This window comes from Geotrypetes seraphini, chromosome 3 (genome assembly GCF_902459505.1).
Source record: "Geotrypetes seraphini chromosome 3, aGeoSer1.1, whole genome shotgun sequence".
NCBI classification, from domain to species: Eukaryota; Metazoa; Chordata; class Amphibia; order Gymnophiona; family Dermophiidae; genus Geotrypetes; species Geotrypetes seraphini.
In genome coordinates, this window is record NC_047086.1 from 232,893,237 (window position 1) to 232,912,936 (window position 19,700).

A 19,700-nucleotide genomic window follows, 5' to 3' on the forward strand; every position below is an offset into this window, starting at 1 on the left:
CAATATTAGATACAAACATATTAAAATGCTCCAGTTTTCCATACTGTGTGCTAGGGATACACTATAGCTCAGTCCATATAACATAGTCAGAACTTTTCAATATGTCCTACCAACCTTTCAAAGCAAGCAAAGGCCTATCTTTATAGCTTGAATCCTTTTAAAAATTCTAGCTAATCTCGCCAGAGTTCTGTTACTTTCAGTAGGCTGTTCACAATGGGAAGAACACAGTAACAGAGCTGGCCCTAGGTGAGATCAAGCTATTGGTCTACAGGTCTTTTCTTTCTTCTCATGGCCTAGCTGGCCATGCAGAAAGGCAGTTCCCTGGTATTGGTAGCTTTTCCTCCATACTCACTTAGTTCTCTCTCTAAAGAACACACTGTGAACTTAAACTAGTCTCAATGGACAAGAGACCCAGCCTCCATTGCATCACAGAAGGTCACTTAACAGAACCGAAGCAGGTTCCAGAAACCTCATTCTCATTTTAAGAACAGAGGAAGATTCTAGGTCCTGCTACATATACAATCCCTAACATATATATGGAAAAGAAACAGAATTCAACTAAACTTGCCATCCACAACCTCCACTACAAGCAAGTTTTCTACTCTATGCTAACTTATCTGGGTGTAAAAACCTGAAATGACCTACCAGAAGCAATCAGGAAAGAGATAGACTACACCACATTCAGGAAAAACCTGAAGACCCACCTCTTTGACAATTAACTGTTTCAGCCTCTGTAGCTTCCAGTACTTCTAGGCCCCTCCCCTTGCTTCTCCATGCCCCCCTACTTCTTTCCCCCTTCCTCTTTGATCTATCGCCTTGAGCGACTCACAAATGGAAGTTTAGATTTGAAACATTGGGAAGCAAAATGTATATTTATTTCAACCCTTTATAAACCATTGATTTAAGATTTTTCAGCACTTGAATGATAGCTTTAAGATATAATATATTTCATTTATCTAATACGTACCATGTATAACATTGTTAGTTGCTCTAAAACAGGTTTTGACATATTCAGTTGTGGGCAGCAGTCATAAGTTATTTCTCTTATTTGTCTAATACTAGGTGCTCTTCTGGCTACACTGGTAACCCGAGAAGTCCGGGAGGTTCTTGCCAGGAATGTGAGTGTGATCCGTATGGTTCACTGCCAGTCCCGTGTGATCCAGTCACAGGGCAGTGCAGTTGCAAACCTGGAGCAACGGGTCGGAATTGTGCTGGTTGCACGGCGCGGTTTGCACGGGAGGGTGCAAAGTGTGTTTGTACGTATACTAACATTCTTTAACATTCATTCATTATAATTCTGTAGAAAGCCCTGTTTGTTCAGAGATGCCAAGGGTGAACCATCCCAAAGAATGAGATTTTTCAGACAGCACATTTTGGGTATAAACGTAGAAAGATTTGTGAATGAAAACAAATAGCATAAAATGATACCTGCTTTTAATTGAAGCCTCTGAAAGACCACAGAGAGAATGGAAACAATATGGGCAAATTTTCTGGGCAGCTAATTTCTCTCCATTCAGTCTGTAAAAGTATGTGTATGGGTTTCAGAACACATCTATGCTTATGTTTTATTAACATTTGATATACAGCTTAAGCATATTACAGATCTAAGTGGTTTACAATAAAATAGAGGTACACTTCCTCCTCCCCATTCGTAGTTTCCGCACTCGCGATTTCACATAATCGTGATTTTTATTTGGGGAGCAGTAAAAAAAACAAACCCATATTTTTGCCTTCCCCCCGGCATCCCGGCCTTACCTGGTGGTCTAGTGGGCTTTCGGGGCAGGAGCGATCTTCCTACGCTCCTGCTCCGTGTAGATCGCCAATAGGAAATGGTTGTCGGGAGTTCCCGTCGTAGTCTCGAGAGACTACGGGAACTCACAGCAGCCATTTACTATTGGCCCGACTTTAGTACAGGAAGAGGCTGTTGGAGCATAATGCGAGTGATTTCCTTTACTCGCCGGCGCTCTGGCTACCATCTCCTGCCTCTTCGGCTGCCCTTTCCTGCCCGGTCATTCGCAGTCAAAAATTCCAAAAATGAATCGCAGACCGCAAATTCACGGGGGAGTACTGCATATTAAATAAATTGAACTTGAACTTTGAATGAGATTTAGTAAACAATGCTCAAAATTCTTCGCCAAAATAAAATCAGCACTAAATGGTGTTCTATGAAGAGCACTTTGGGAGGAGCTTCCTTTTATAAACTAGCACATAGTGCTAGGATCTGTGGTCAACCTTGGGTGTGAGGATTTACACTATTTATTTATTCCATTTTCTATACTGTTCTCCCAGGGGAGCTCAGAATGGTTTACATGAATTTATTCAGATACTCAAGCATTTTCCCCTGTCTGTCCTGGTGGGCTCACAGTTTATCTAATGCAGGGGTGTCCGACCTGCGGCCCAAGGGCCGCAAGCAGCCCCATGAAGAATTTTGTGTGGCCCCGGTTGAGGGCGATGCAGTGTTTTCCTCTGCTGCCCCTGGGTGTTTACCATCTTGCCGGCTCCCTCCTCTGTCTTGCTGCAGCGTTTGCTCATTTGTGCGGCCCCAGAAAAAAATTTTTTGGCCAACGCGGCCCAGGGAAGCCAAAAGGTTGGACACCCCTGATCTAATGTATCTGGGGTAATTGGGGGATTAAGTGACTTGCCCAGGGTCACAAGGAGCAGCGTGTGTTTGAACCCCCAACCTCAAGGTGATGAGGCTGTAGCTTTAACCAGTATGCCGCAGTCTCTCCTCAAGTGAAACCAGGTATAAATTCTATTGCAAAAGTTAGGCACGGATCCCCCAATTTCTATAATACTGTGTGCATCTTTAGTGTATGCCCCTGGCCTACTCATGCCCTTCCCATAGCCTTGCCCCCTTTTGAGTTGCATACCAAAAGATTTCCATGTGGACCTTTATTAAATAGTGTTTAGCAAGATATATGCACAAATCCTAACTGAAGTCAATTAACTGCAGAAATTGGTTGTTGCTCGATTAAGAAGCACTTGCAACTTGGGCACCCACCCAAATTTGGGCATCATATATAGAATGCAGGGGTTAGTGCATTAAGTGTGAGGGGGTGTACATTTGGTTGAATCATGGGCAACTAATGGGCGGGTCTCCCAGATGCGCATGTAACTTACATAATACTGCAAGTTACACACTAGAATTCAGCAACTGGCATGGCCTAAGTGCTGGCACTATTCTCGGTCGCTTTATACATTTTTATGGGTGCCTTTCATAATGTCATCTATGCCATATTACCTAAAAGAACACCAAAATGTCTGCAAACCCTACAAAGTATAGCTGTACACTTGAGATCAATTTAATTGGCTGCCTGTGGAACATTGCATTCACTTCAAAAATTTTAACTCTAATTTCCAGAGCTTTACACAATAGGACTTCTTCTCTTTTGTCTAGCCTAATTGCTCCAAATTTACCATCCTGTCTTCTTCATTCAATAAATGATCATAATCAATAATTCTTGGCCTAATGAATGCACATCATGAATCTACATGCCTTGACCTTTTTTATGGAGTCATCTGCCACGACTACTCCTTTCTGAGCTATCCTACATAACAAAAATCTCACTTTTTCAATATATTTGAAGGTCCCGGTTAAATACCCCTAAGCCTGCTATCCACCAATTTTGAGCAGGTCTATCTTTGGCCACTATATCTTAGCTAGTCATCCAGCCAATAAATATTAACCAGAGGGTGGTGGACACATGGAACGCGCTTCCGGAGGTTGTGATAGGCCAGAGCACAGTACAGGGGTTCAAGGAATGTTTAGATAGGTTCCTAAAGGTTAAGGAGATTGAGGGGTACAGATAGAAGTAGAGGTAGGTTATAGAAATGGTCAGGAACCACTTCACAGGTCATAGACCTGATGGGCCGCCGCGGGAGCGGACCGCTGGGCGCGATGGACCTCTGGTCTGACCCAGTGGAGGCAACTTCTTATGTTCTTACTGGTTTTTGGTGGCTGAATTGAACCCAGAAATTCAATGCCGATGACCGGATATAGCCTTGGACCATAAGAGGTAGCTGTGCTGCCTTCCACGGTCTGAATATCGGGCCATCCCGTATACATATATGTTTTACTGTAAGACTGTTCTATTTGTGGTTCCCTATCCTAAGTGGCCATGGTGTTATTTATCAAATTTTAAATTCATTTTAATGTCAGAATGGGTGGTATAGGAAGTTTTAATTAAACCAAACCTGCATTTAGGAGTGGTCATCCTGACCTACGCTAGCATTTTATGATGGCGCCCAGATGCAGTTATAAAATTAGCACTCAGTGCATGGCATCGGCTTGCTCAAATGGTGGTGCTCAGTTTTAGAAGCACCCCTATATAGCAAGAACTTTGTACATAAAATGTGTAGTTTATTCAACAGTGCAGGCTTTTCTTTTGAAATCAGGACCCTAATTGTTGCAAATGACACATTTCACTTTCTGGCTGGCTGCTATAAAGAAAAGAAAAAAATCACTTTAGTAATCATAAGTAAAATGGGAAGCAGCTTTAATGAGCCGTGCATGGGTAATCCAGTCAGCCTGGATAAGTAGGGAGGGAGATTAATGAAAGGGATACAGCAAGCGCAATGAAATGCAACAGAAGCATGTTTTCGGTGAATTTGCAAGACAGTACATTGTACAACATTTTTTATCCTGTAAAAAGCTTTTAGAAAATGTTGCTGGATTTCCATATAAAACATATGAAATGATAAACGCATTGTTTCTAATGAAATTTAACTCAAAATAGACTTGTTAGACCACAAAAATATTCTATAGACCCAGGTTTTTAAAAACATGACTTGTTTTACAATCTTTTGGGAAGACTATAGCATATACCACTTAAGCTATCTGCTTCCACCATTTGAATGTCCTTACACAAATAAATCCCCTCCCCATGAAACATGTTCAGCATTTGAAAAGCTGAAAATACTCATTGTCTTGATATTCAAAAGAATATATGCAGTCAGCATCAGATTACATCTATGTAATTAACAAAAAAAATCCTGTCAGTGAATGGATAAATTTTACCACAAAAGTCAGTATCAGGGCAGTTCTTTAAACTAGGTGGTAATATTTACATATATGTTACATGTATAAATCTTTCAAAAACTAGCATATGTGCACTCTTACATTTATTTACACTTGAAAGTGCACCCATGCTACCTATTCTGCATATACTTATTTAACTTGTACTTCACATATTTGCAAGGGGAGACTGGTGGAGGAGGGGGCATAGGCAGGGCTCCCATTTAGACATGTGGAGGGGCATTTTCCATAGGACGTCTAAGTCTGAGTTTGTACTTTTTGGGAAAGAAGTCCAGAAATCAAGTAGGGAAAATGTTCATTTTCAAAACTGTATAGAATAACACTGCTTATTCAGAATATCACTTTTATATTCTTTGAACCATCAGAGGTGACACTCTCAGTGAATTGTCAGAGGGAGTTCATTTCACCACATCTCTTTAGTTCAAAAGAGTAGTTTTCTAGATGTATTTTCTCATGATTTTATATATTTTGATACTGCAGTATATATTCTAAAAGTTAGTCACTTATCTGGATTTGTATTGGGGTGGGGCCTCAGTTGAGCCAAAACTGCAACACGTCTATCTTTTTTTGTTTGAAAGTAAATTATCTAGACATTTGGACCCTTCGTATATCTATCTTTGTTGGCCATTCTCAAATCTAAAGACCTCCACATGAAAAACACACAAAAGCAAGTTTTTCTGACTTTCAAGCAGCCAGCATTCTTGGCAAACTGTTCACAGACAGCTGAGTATTCCTAAGTACAGCAGAGGGGCACTCTAAGGATTACTGCAGTGAATGTCATATTAAAAGTCCCAGGTAGAGCTGTCACTGTAACTTGCTTATATTGTATGGTGAGCCTTCCAAAACCCACCCAAAACTTACTGTACCTACCTGTACACTACAACAAAAGCCCTTATGTCTGCAGGTGTCATCTTAATGTAGGGCTCACCATACAATATAAGCAAGTTACAGTGACAGCTCTACCTGGGACTTTTAATATGACATTCGCTGCAGTAATCCTTAGAGTGCCCCTCTGCTGTGCTGTATGTGAGCCATGTGAATCTGTCATACAGGCTGGACAGTACTGTTTTTTAAAATCACATCTTTGAGTGGTGGGTGGGTGGGGGTAAGTGACCACTGGGGGAGTAAGGAGGGGGTCATGCCTTAAACCCTCCAGTGGTCATCTGGTCAGTTTGGGTACCTTTTTAGCATTTAGATGATTTTAAAACATATCTAGCTCCAAACATCTATTCTAAAAAAAAAAAAAAAGACCTGGACTGTTTTTTTAAAAGGTTTGATTATCCCTGCAGAGTGTCTGAGTCCTAAGCATGCCCTAAGCCCACCCAAAACACGCCTCTAATACACCCTCTTAAGATTTAGATGCACTGGAGACAAAATAGCCAGAAAGACATCTAGAAAGTCTGTTTTGAGAATGCCCATTTGGACATTTTGACTAGTAAGACGCCCGAGTGCTGGTTTATGCTGTCTTTTGGACGTCTATCTTTTTTGAAAATGAGCCCCATAACTTACAGAACACAAGTACTATGTTAAACAGGTAGCTGCTGTATCTAGGCACTAAGGGGGGAATTTTGTAAGAGGTGCCTAAATAACTAGGCACCTAAAATTAGGTGCTTAACTTAATTAATAAATTAGCTTCAATTATGACCTTTAACAAGCTCAAATTTAAAAAAAGAAAAAATTAAGCATTCTATTCTCTGGAAGAGATTTTCTTCTGAATTACTTCTAATATATTACTTTGATATATTAACGAACCCTGAACTAGCGATAATTAAGCGCTAACAACCAATTATTGTAGGTAATTGGCTTTGATTAGAAGTTGCACATGCATCAACGTCCAACATTTCTAGCACATATCTGGAAAGGGGGCATGTCGGGGACGTTCCAGAAAGCTGCACAGGGAATTACAGAATTTGACCTAAGCACACCTAACTTGGGTGCCAGAATTCACACCTAGTTTCAGGGGGTGTAAGCCCAGTACCCAAAGGATAGGTCAAAAGTTAAGCGTGGAATTTGCCCACAAATTTAGCACTAAGCACTATTCTATAAAGAGTATGTAGCTTATATAGAATAGTGCTTAGCGACAAATTTGTGGGCACCCATCTTTTGGTGCCATTTATAGAGTTTTCCACTTATTAATCACTATTTTCTGCTATTAGGATACACTAAGTACAAACAGTTAATTCACTTTAAATCCCCCAGAGTTTAGCCGGATGTAAAATATTTAAGCACCTTTCTTTACCATTGGGGGCCAATAGAAATTTAAGAAAACCTTTAAGCAATAATATGGGAAAACAGGATAAATTTATGTAGAATAATTTTATGCTGACTATTTCTTTTTTTTTTTTTCTTTATTGATTTTCTGAACTTCAAAAGTGCTAATACACAAATATATATCATATAATAAGTTAATAAAAGCACATTCAACTTACAAATATGCATAACCAACCATTTTCTCCCCCCACCCCCTCCACCCAATGATTATTCAATAAAACACAGAAACAGATTATCCCAATAACCTTACCCTATTCAGATAAAAAATATCCTCCCACCCTCCTCCCACCCCAGGTGGACATACTCAAAAGTCAAATTAGGACAGAAATAGCCCCCCCCTCCTTTTCTTAGATGTGTACGAAAATAAACAAAAACTGACTCATAATCAAAGACCTACTATTGTGAAGTAATATATGATGTCAACGGCCCTCCAAACCAATTTAAATAAATTACTGTGCCCCAAACTATCGGCATTCATTTTTTCATATCTATAGGTGGAGCACAAATTTGCCCACCAGAAGGGAAAATTTAGGCGGTCGTAGTTCTTCCAATTTGCTGACTACCGTATTTTCACGCAAATAACGCGCACCCGTATAAAACGCGCACACGGGTATAGCGCGCAGAAATCACGCTGATATGTACAAAAACTTTGGTATACCGCGCTCACGGGTATACCGTGCATGCTGCCCGACGCTCCTTTCGCCCACCCTGACTTTCCGTGCGCTGTCCCGACTCTCCGTTCACCCCCCCTGACTTCCGTGCACTGTCCCCCCTTGAAGGTCTGTCCCCATCCTGAAAGCCTGATGCCCCCCCCCCCCGACGTCCGATACATCCCTCCCCCCGAAGGACCGCCGATTCCCCAACAATATCGGGCCAGGAGGGAGCCCAAATCCTCCTGGCCACGGCGACCCCCTAACCCCACCCCGCACTACATTACGGGCAGGAGGGATCCCAGGCCCTCCTGCCCTCGACGCAAACCCCCCTCCCCCCAACGACCGCCCCCCCAGCCGACCCGCGACCACCCTGGCGACCCCCACGACCCCCCCACCCCCCCTTCCCCGTACCTTTGGTAGTTGGGCCAGAAGGGAGCCCAAACCCTCCTGGCCACGGCGACCCCCTAACCCCACCCCGCACTACATTACGGGCAGGAGGGATCCCAGGCCCTCCTGCCCTCGACGCAAACCCCCCTCCCCCCAACGACCGCCCCCCCAGCCGACCCGCGACCACCCTGGCGACCCCCACGACCCCCCCACCCCCCTTCCCCGTACCTTTGGTAGTTGGGCCAGAAGGGAGCCCAAACCCTCCTGGCCACGGCGACCCCCTAACCCCACCCCGCACTACATTACGGGCAGGAGGGATCCCAGGCCCTCCTGCCCTCGACGCAAACCCCCCTCCCCCCCAACGACCGCCCCCCCAAGAACCTCCGACCGCCCCCCCAGCCGACCCGCGACCCCCCTGGCGACCCCCACGACCCCCCCACCCCCCTTCCCCGTACCTTTGGTAGTTGGCCGGACAGACGGGAGCCAAACCCGCCTGTCCGGCAGGCAGCCAACGAAGGAATGAGGCCGGATTGGCCCATCCATCCTAAAGCTCCGCCTACTGGTGGGGCCTAAGGCGCGTGGGCCAATCAGAATAGGCCCTGGAGCCTTAGGTCCCACCTGGGGGCGCGGCCTGAGGCACATGGTCGGGTTGGGCCCATGTGCCTCAGGCCGCACCCCCAGGTGGGACCTAAGGCTCCAGGGCCTATTCTGATTGGCCCACGCGCCTTAGGCCCCACCAGTAGGCGGAGCTTTAGGATGGATGGGCCAATCCGGCCTCATTCCTTCGTTGGCTGCCTGCCGGACAGGCGGGTTTGGCTCCCGTCTGTCCGGCCAACTACCAAAGGTACGGGGAAGGGGGGTGGGGGGGTCGTGGGGGTCGCCAGGGGGATCGCGGGTCGGCTGGGGGGCGGTCGGAGGTTCTTGGGGGGGTCGGTCGTTGGGGGGGAGGGGGGTTTGCGTCGAGGGCAGGAGGGCCTGGGATCCCTCCTGCCCGTAATGTAGTGCGGGGTGGGGTTAGGGGGTCGCCGTGGCCAGGAGGGTTTGGGCTCCCTTCTGGCCCGATATTGTCGGAAAGTCGGCGGTCCTTCGGGGTGGGGGTGCGAGTGGTCCTGCCGGGGGGGGGGATGTATCGGACGTCGGGGAGTCGGCCGGGCAAGAGGGCTTGGGCTCCCTCTTGCTCCGATCGTGGATGCGGGTGCGGGTGGGAGCGCGTGCGAGCGGTCGTTCGGGGTGGGGGTGCGAGTGGTCCTGCCGGGGGGGGGGGGATGTATCGGACGTCGGGGAGTCGGCCGGGCAAGAGGGCTTGGGCTCCCTCTTGCTCCGATCGTGGATGCGGGTGCGGGTGGGAGCGCGTGCGAGTGGTCGTTCGGGGTGGGGGTGCGAGTGGTCCTGCTGGGGGGGTGAATCGGGCGTCGGGCGGGGTGGGAACTATGTTTTAAAACTTTTGTATACCGCGCTCACGCATATACCGCGCGAGGGGTATGCGCGGTAGGTAAAAACGCGTATAACGCGCGCGTTATATGCGTGAAAATACGGTACATCTGTTATTGAACTGGAATCAGTGCATTCTGCCTCCTCACTGTAGCTTACATTTTGTGTTTTCAAAATGGCACAGCTCTGTTGGGTAAAGCTGTAGCATTTTGCAGTACGTATTGTTGAAAATGCCAAAAAAAAAAAAAAAAAAGAGAATGAGAAGCTCCCAACAGAACTAAGAGAACCACCTTCTGGGACCTATGCTTATGTGCAGGTATATAGGCAACCCCCACTCCCGCCAAAAAACAACAAAAACAAAAAACAGAATGCCTCTGGGGCCCCTTTGGATACGCTACAACTTTGAATAGGACATCAGACAGAATGTTATTAAGTGGGAACGTACAGACAGGTGATAAGCCTAACTTTTTTTCCTTTGACAGTAAGTTTGAAATTCAAACAAACACCACTTGGGGTTCTTTTTACTAAGCGGCGGTAAGCACTAACACATGCTTACCTGTGGTAAGTTCCGAATGTGGTCAGTTAAACTACGCGTTACAAAATATTTTTAAAATTTTTCTGGGAGGGGGAGCGACTGGTGGTAGTGATTGAGTGTTTCTGCACTAATTAGCACATTTACATTGCACACATTAACACAGGATTACCACGTAAGCTAGTAGCGTACTAAGGGGGGGGGGAATGAAGGGGGGGTGATGGGACTAAAGCATGCGGGAAAATCACGCTCAGTCAAATGAGCACAGACATCAGTACGCTGGATTAAAACTTAAATTTAAATCGCTCCAAGGGGACCCCTCACTTTACTTATAAGTGTTGGCGCTGCTATTGGGGAGGAGGACCCCCCCCTTACAGAGGAAACTGTAATGGGGGGGAGTTTCCCTCCCAACGGTAGCTCCAACACTTCTAAGTAAACTGAACTTTTAATCTGGCGCGCTGATGTCCTGCGTGCATTTGTCTGTGCTCATTTGTCCACAAGCAATTGCCCAGTGCGCTTTCATCTATGAACCGAAGGGAGTAGACCACCCCGGGCGCCATGTTGGTTGGGGCATCAGCACCCCTCCTCCTCTCTACCCCCACCTCTTCCCATTTCTCCCCTCCACGTATGTGACACCTTTCTCTTCCCCCGTACCTGTATTTGAAGTTGTTTGTGGCAACCCCGTTGGCTCTCCTGCTGATGTCACTTCCGGGTGACGTGCATAGGAAGTGACATCAGAGGGAGAGCTGATGGGGTTGTGAGGAGCACGTTGTTGACTGTCTCGAGCATCAACTTGAACTAGAGGTATGGGAGAAGAGAAGGGGGTGCGTGCAGCAGGCGGGATCGGGGAAAGAGCAGAGGGGGTGCACGTCAGACAGGAAGGAGTGGGGGGTGGAGACAAGGGCAGAGGAGGGGCACCACCATCCCAGGCGCCTCTCACCCTCACTACTCCACTGACGTGAGCCCTTACCTCCCACAAAATAGGCACTAATTTTTGGCATTGTCTGTGTGCTAATGGTAGCATTGGCATGTGACCATTAATTCAGAAAATGGAAAATTGGACATTTTTCTGACAGTGGTAAAAACAGCCTTAGTGCACAGGAAAACCCAGGAAAGGGTGTGCTAAGGCCACTTTCTATCCCAATTTTGTTTAAGGACTTCTTGGAAAATCAGGAAAATGCAGAGTGACTAGAAAATTTGCACATTTCCTGTGGTTTTGTTCAAAGGTCAATCTTTATTTAGTGACTTTGGGCAAGATTCACTAACCCTCCGATCCGTGTGCGATCCGTGTCCATTTGCATGCAGGCCGACAAATTCACTAAAGGCCTCCATGCAAATGGAGATGATTGTTGGCATGTCCCCAGCCAACTGCACGGATCGCTAAAGCCCTGACAGTAGTGACAGGAGAAACAGCCTCCTGTCACTGCTGTTAGGGCTTCTGCCGACTTTTTTAATTTAATTTTTTAATCGGGCAGATATTAAAACACGCAAAATATCTTCCCGATTAAATAAAATAATTAACACCCACTCCCAGCAAGTGCCCCGAACCCCAGAAAAAATTTTCCCCGCAGCCTGCTCTCTGCTGCCCCGAAGCTGTGCCCCAAATCTACCTGCTCCGATTTTCCCGCTCTTGCCCCGAATCTCTCCTGCCACCCCACTCTCGTCCCAAATCTCTCCTGTCCTTCCCGTACTGGGAGCCCATGGTTTTAACCCGCTGGTTAAAACCATGGGCTCCTTGGCCTAAAAAAAGGAAAAAGTTTATTTTTTTTTAAAGTTGTGATGCCCCCCCCCCACACACACACACATACACCGATGCCCCACAAAAGGCAGGAGCGATGCCAACTCCCTCCTGCCATGCTAAACCCCTCCTGGCCTGGCTGGGCCGGGCCCGGCCCACCTCCCTCCCTGTTGCAAAATCTAGTCTGGCCAGCTGGCCGGGCCCAGCCCATCCACCAAAAAACAAATTGCAGGAGGGATGCTAACTCCCTCCTGCCACCCCCCCCTGGATATCCCCTTCCCCATTCCAGGCCCCCTTTACACCCCCTCCCTGTACCTTTAACGAAGCAGGAGGGGTGCTCAACCCCTCCTGCTCTAATACCTCCCACGATGACTCTGAGGCCTTAGGCCCTGCTCTGTTGCATCATGTGATGCATGGGGAGGAGCCTAAGGCCCTGATTAGCTCAGGCTCCCACCTAGGGAGGGTCCTGGGGCACCTGAGCCAATCAGGGACTTCCTTAGGGCTAAGCCTAAGAAAGTCCCTGATTGGTCAAACAAATAACCAATCAGGGACTTCCTATGGCTCGGCCATAAGGAAGTCCCTGATTGGCTCAGGTGCCCCTGGCCCTTCCCAAAGTAGGAGCCTGAGCCAATCGGGGCCTTAGGCCCCACCCCGTGCATCACATGATTAAACAGGGTGGGTCCTAATGCCTCAGAGTCGTCACAGGAGGCATTGGAGCAGGAGGGGTTGAGCATCCCTCCTGCTCTGTTAAAGGTATGGAGGGGGGGTGGAAAGGGGACCTGGAATGGGTAGGGAGTGTCCGAGGGGGGTGGCAGGAGGGAGTTGGCATCCCTCCTGAAGTTTGTTTTTTGGTGGGTGGGCCCGGCCTGGCCAGCCGGCTGGACTCGATTTTGTAACAAGGAGGGAGGTGGGCCTGACCCGGCCCAACCAGAAGGGCTTTAACATGGTAGGAGGGAATTGGCATCCCTCCTGCCTTTTGTGGGGCATCAACGTGGGGGAGGGGGGCATTGCGACTTTTTTTTACTTTTTTGTCAGGCAGGAAGCCTGTGGTTTTAACCCACTTTAACCCGCGGGTTAAAACCATTGGCGTGCAGTGCGGGGAAGGGCAGGAGAGATTTGGGGCAGCAGAAATCAGGGCCGGCAGAGAGCAGGGCTTTTAATGGAGCTGGAGAATTGAAAAGACATTTTCGACTGGTCCCCAGCAGTTGCTTTTTGTGTTGATCAGCCAGCCCAGTCGGATCGGGAAATTTGTTTAGTGAATCGTATCCCTACCTACTTTGCATGCGTGGATTGGAAGCGGATCGCAGGAGCGGTTAGTGAATTGGTCCGGAGTCGCTAAGGGGTCACAAACCGATCAGTACACGATCAGTTTGCATAGTGAATCTAGCCCTTTGTTCTGAAAATTCCTCCTGAGGCAGCTCTTTCATCTGCAGCAACTTGCATCAGTATATGCTTTTATAATGCTTTTTTGAGTGTTTCTTGCATGTTCCCATTTCTGAAGTGCATTTCACCGATGGTAAGTAAAAATGATGTGCTGTGCAGTGCAATCAATCTGCATGGGAATTTGCAGTGAAAACGCGCTGTTTGTTGTTAATTGCTAACCCAGAAATTTTATATGGACAGCATGATTTACCTGTACAAGGGAGCAACACTGCAACAAATGGAATTAAGAGTTAAATTTAATGTAAGATACAAATTTATCCTGACACTTTTATTGCCAAGCCTTAGAAATGTTTAATCATGCAAAACATAATCATCCCATTGAAATATTGCTGCTGCTCCCTTCTATTTCATATTTATGCAGCCCAGGCATCGTCTAGCCCTGCAACTTGTGCTGGACTATGCTTCTGCCTCAATGGGATTCTACATTCATCACGGTTATTAGACAAGTGTTAATTCATACCAAATGTGCCATCATTATCCCGAGAGAGTTATTTATTCATTTAGAATTTCCATGCTTTGATAATCTGCCCAAATATTTTTCTGCCATGGTTAATTGATTCAGTTTACATTTGCTTTGCTTCTTCCGCAAGCCCTATCAGCCCTCCCAGTACTACTGTATTTCCCCAAAAATAAGACAGTGTCCTGTATTAATTTTGGGTCCCACAAACGCACTAAGGTTTATTTTCGGGGGATGTCTTATTTTTTTCATGTACAATGATTATCTCTCCCTTCCTCTCCTCCACCCCATTCCTCTTTCCTTTCTCTCCCCCACATGTGTAGCATCTTTCTTCCCCTCTTCCCCATTTCCTTGTGCCTTATCTTTATAGCATCTTTCTATCCCTCCCTCCCATCCCCCCCGTGAAGCTGAACCCTTGAGCAGCATCTTTCTAGCCCTCCCTCTCTTCCATCGTGCAGCAGAACCCTTGTACAGCATCTTTTTATCCATCCCTCCCATCCCCCATGCAGCAGAACCCTTGCACAGCATCTTTCTATCCCTCCCTCCCATCCCCCCAAGCAGCAGAACCCTGCCAACCCTCCCACCGTGAGACTGACATACCTCTCTCCAAACAGCAGCGTCGGCAGCACTCTAAACAGGCTGCTTCGCAGCCTTCTCTTGTCGGTGCCTTTCCTGTGCCACGTTGCTGATGACATCATCAGTGATGTAGCAGAGGGTAGGACTCTGTGGGAGAAGACCACAAAGCAGCCTGTTTAAAGTATTGCCGATGATGCTGTTTGGAGGGAGGTATGTCAGTCTCGCAGTTGGAGTGCCTGCAGGGTTTGGTTGGGAGGGAGAGATGGAAAGATGCTGCTCATGGAGATGGGGGGAGGGTCGTTGCTGCCGATGAATCCAGGGATGGAGTTGGGGATTTTGGGAGGGTCTTTGGGGGCGATATATCTAGGACTTATTTTTGGGGTAGGGCTTGTATTAAGACCTACCCTGAAAATCATGCTAGGGCTTATTTTCGGGAAAACAAGGTAATAGTATCTCCTATTAGGAAGCATTGAAAGTACAGCATAGGGGGAAGAGCACTAGTGATAAAGTTGGTCACCACTCACCAGCCGAAGGAAATAAGATCATCCTCACCTACATATAGCATGAGAAAGGCTGGCAACTAATATAACCAAAAGAAGTCCAGAGATGAATATAAATTAACTTAGGAGTGTAATTTTACAATTTGGCGCCAGGCAGGAAAGGCACCAATGTTTCACCTCCAGTATTCTATAAAAGCATCATATGTGCCAGCATGCCTTTCTGAAATTGCCCTCCGAGAGCTGACAGACAAGGTTACTCTGTGCTGAGACAGGCATAACTTTGTGCATGTATGTGCCAGTAGGAACTGGCACGTTTGTGAGCATGTAATGAAACACATGGAATACAGATCCTGCCCCTGCTCTTCCCATTCTATGCCCTCAGGAACGCCTAAGCAGGTACTTGAGGGGGGTATTCAGTAAAGATTGCCTAAATGTTGGGTATCTATGTAAGCGCTTTATGGCACTAAACTTCACTATGGGCAAAGCCTAACATCAGAAGTGGGCATTAGGCGCTGTAAAGCGCCTACATAGGCGTGGTTCACAGCATAGATAGGCGCCGGAAAAGTAGGCCTGAAAAACCCTGACCTACATTTCTGAGGCCTATCTGTCCCGGAGGCATGATTCTTTCTACGGCGCAATTGCATGATTGACACACAATTTGTGGCCACTTTTTAGGCGGCCGCCTACATCAGCGCCTTATAGAGAATCCGGGCCTGAGTTACTATTTTGTAAAGGGTGCTCTACGTAGAGCACCTTTAGAAAATACTGGTTTAGTGCAGATCTCCCCGGCATCTAACTTTGGACACCATGTACTGACTTTTATGTTCCTAGTCCTTACTTTTATGCTTGCACACCCCTGGAGCAATTTATAAACACCTGAGCATGTGAAAAGCTCAAGTTGCTTAAACGTGGCTGGGTTAACTATTAGGTAAACAGAGTGATTGCCTCTTACAATAGCTTTGGTGAGGGAAGGGCAGCAAAGAAGAGGTGCAGTCAAAACAATACACTGGGTCCTGACAGCTACACACATTCAAATAAACAGAAAGCATACCTGTAGGGAGGATGAACAGTTTTTTAAATAACCTCATTAGGTATGCCTGAGGGTGTATAGGTACATATATGATGCAAACTTTTTTTAATATTTAAAAGTATGAGGCTCAATTCTGTTATTTTGCAGAACTGTTCTGGAGTGGGCAACATTGGAGAGATCATCACTGTGTTTAATTATCAAAATTTCAGGGGGGGGAGAGGAACTAGGGTCCTGAAAATTACTTGAGAGGGGCGTAAGGCTGAGGGTGCCTAATAGCCTACAATTACTTCAGTAGTGTAGGTGATGCGGAGGGGCAAGCAGTCCGCCCGAGGTGTGGACTTTATATGGGGGCGCAGGCACCAGTTCTCCTCTCCGGCCCCCCACTCATTCCTCCCCCCCCCCCCGCTGGTCGTGTGCACCCATGCCCTTCCCTCATACCTCTTTAATTTTCCCTGCTCTAGCAGCATTACAAACTTGCTGCCCGCGTCGGTGTCGCCTCTCTTTGATGTCATTTCCAGGCCCGCGCCTAGGAAGTGACATCAGAGGGATAGCTGACATGATGCAGGCAGCAAGTTCATAACGCTGCTTGTGCAGGGAAAATTTAAAAGGTACGGTGGAAGGTAATGGGATGCACGCAAGGCGAGGGGGGGTTGGGAAGGAGCGAGGGCAGATAAGAGGGCGGGGAAGGGGCGCCATCGCCACGGGTATCATTCACCCTTGCTATGCCACTGATTATTTCTATTATAGAGAGAGAGAAGCATCTTGCAATGTAGTGAGTGTGCATGTTGTTAATTAGCAGCCATAGCACTTTTACAAGTTTGGGAGAAGGAGAAGGCAAAGAAACAAGAGATAGGAATGTCATGTATATTTTTACTAGGTTTAGTGAGTATTTAAGATCTTTACTGATCTCTGCCTTAATGTGTGTGCATCCATAATTTTTTTTAAGTAACATACCTTTGAGGCTTTATTTTTTAGCCATTGTTCAACTCGGGTCCATTAGAATACATTTTCACTTGGGTATGGGTTCGGGAGAGCAAGCAAACCAACTTTTATCCATATTCCCCTTCCACCAAGCTCCCTAGTGCAGATGCCCTGTGGGACAAAAGAATGATTAGGCCTTGACAACTAAATATTTTCTTTTAAATTTTAGCATAAATGAACTTTTTTTTCTTCTGCATTTCATAGTTTGTGATGACGAATGTACAGGACTCCTTCTGAACGACCTGGATCGCCTAAACCAGATGACTATGGGTGTCAATCTTACAGGTCCACTTCCACCTCCTTATAAATTACTTCTCACCTATGAAAATGTGACACAAGAACTGAAGGTAAATACAATATCCATGAGACTGAGCTGCTCCTCTTTTCTCCTAAACTCTCTGTTCCTCCTTCTCCTTTCTCCATCTCGGTAAATAATACTGTCATCATTACAGTCTCCTCTACTCACAACCTTGGAGTCGTCTTCAATTCCAACCGCTCATTTTCTACGCACATCCAACAAACTGCTAAGACCTATTGCTTCTATCTCTACAATATCACCAAAATTTGCCCCTTCCTCTCTGAGCACACTACCCGGACCCTTATCCACACTCTCGTAACCTCACACTTAGATTACTGCAATCTACTTCTAACTGGTCTCCCGCAGTGCTGCCTCTCCCCTTTGCACTCTGTGCAAAACTCCGCTGCATGACTCATCTTTTACCAACCTCACTACACTCATGTCATCCTTCTCCTTAAATCACTTCACTAGCTCTGTAGTCACCTTCGCATACAGTTCAAGCTCCTATTGCTAACCTACAAGTGTATTCATTCTACTGCCCCTCAATATCTCTCCTCTCTTCTCTCTCCTTATACACCTTTAAAGAACACCATTCTTCAGATAAGCTGTTCTTAGCTGTACCCTTCTCCTTCACTGCCACTTCCAGACTTCGTTCCTTTCATCTAGCTATTCCTGGAATAAATTACCCAAGTTTGTCTGCTTAGCCCTTTCCCTTGTTTAAAAGTAGACTGAAAATCCACCTTCAATCCATAACCCTATTTTTCTCCCCACCAACCCAGCCAGCTGATTAACCATATTCATGACATCCCGTTTGTTTGTTTGTTTGTCTGTCTTCTCTGTTTAGATTGTAAGGGACTGTTTTTTTTCTTTGCGACTCTGTACAGCGCTGTGTACATCTGGTAGCGCTATAGAAATAATTAATAGTAGTAGTAGTAGTATGGATTCCACACTGCTATATACAGGGCAGGATTAACTAATAGGCCCATTAGGCACATGCCTAGGGCCCGAAATGGTCAGGGGTCCCGATGAAGGAGGCCATCAACATTGTTTTTTCCAAACAGCAATGCAGCCCCCCCAATCGGCAACATGTGTCCCCCCCGATCGGCAATGCAGCCCTCCCGATCGACGGAAAGTAAGACAAGCAAGCAACGCTGGTAAGAAAGGCAACGGGAACTGTAATTTTGCAAGCGGTGCTGCTTGCCCAAAGTTTCCCTCTGACGCAGCTTCCCATGGGCGCATGGTGGGGGTGGGGCGGGGCAGGGGGCCCAGTGTATTTGTGTGCCTAGGGGTCCTCGACGAATTAATTCTGCCTTGGCTATATATGTCATGCATAATGTTTATTTTGTTTGATTCAATTTAGAGAATGACACGGTGGCGGTTTACCCGCGGCCACCGCATTTTAGCCGCGGGTCACCGCCGAAAACGGGGAAGAAAACTAGCAGTCGCTGCGGCGACGGGGACAATGCCATTCACCGCCCGCGGGGCGGTGAATGGGTCTTGTCCCCGCAGTGAGGCATGAAGGATCGCGCGGTCCCCGCAGCTCACACCCGCCTGCCCAATCGATTCTAGTGTTTAGCCAGCTCTCTCCCTTCTCCTCACCTTAGTTTGTAGATTTTCTTTTTCGGCGACCCGCACGCTATCAGAGAGCCGCGCACCCGCTGCTGCTCAGTTTCGATCTTCTGCTCTGACGCAACCGGAAACAGGAAGTTGCAGCAGAGCAGAAGATTGAACACTGAGCAGCCGCGCGTGTGCGGCTCTTTGGGAAAGCGTGCAGGTCGCTGAAAAAGAAAGCCTGCAAATTAAGGTGAGGAGAAGGGAGAGAGCTGGCTAAACACTAGGATCGATTGGGCAGGCGGGTGGGGGCTGCGAGGACCGTGCGATCACCCGTGTTCCCGGCTCAGACTGTAAGGAGGGAGTGAAAGGGAAAAGGATTCTGGGCCAAGGGGATGAAAACGGAAAGAAAAACCCACAGCAGGAAAGAAAGGGAAGGACAGGCAGGTGAGCCAGATGCTAGAAGCAGGGGGGGGGGGGAAGAAAGAGGGAAAAAAGCTAGATGGGGTTGAAAAGAAGAGACACACTGGTATGGAAGAGGAAGATAGGGGAAATCTGGACACAGGAAGGTAACAGAAAGAGGGGAAATTATGTGCATGGGGCATAGGGACAGAGACAAAAAGGGGACATGCCATGGGGATGGAATATGGACACAGGGGGGGGCAATGGCAGATACATAGGGGAGATATTAGAAAAGTATATAAAATCGTACCCGTTTGAGGCTTTTATGTATGCAGCGGTGACGGTGACGGGGTGGTGAATGGGGTTGCAGTGGCGGTGACGGGGCGGTGAATGGGGTGGCAGTGGCGGTGACGGA

General features: G+C 47.0%; 1 protein-coding gene across 10 annotated transcripts in view; it reads left to right on the forward strand.

Moving 5' to 3' along the window:
- Nucleotides 1-19,700, forward strand: part of LAMA2 (laminin subunit alpha 2) — a 1,204,230-nt gene that overhangs the window by 863,733 nt on the left and 320,797 nt on the right. For 7 of the 10 annotated variants that reach the window (XM_033936921.1, XM_033936924.1, XM_033936922.1 and 4 more), the window contains 2 exons: nucleotides 1,063-1,256; nucleotides 17,239-17,381. In XM_033936921.1, coding sequence (XP_033792812.1) covers nucleotides 1,063-1,256; nucleotides 17,239-17,381 — 337 coding nt within the window. The remainder of the gene's footprint in view (nucleotides 1-1,062; nucleotides 1,257-17,238; nucleotides 17,382-19,700) is intronic. The other 3 variants (XM_033936925.1, XM_033936930.1, XM_033936931.1) reach the window with 1 other exon arrangement.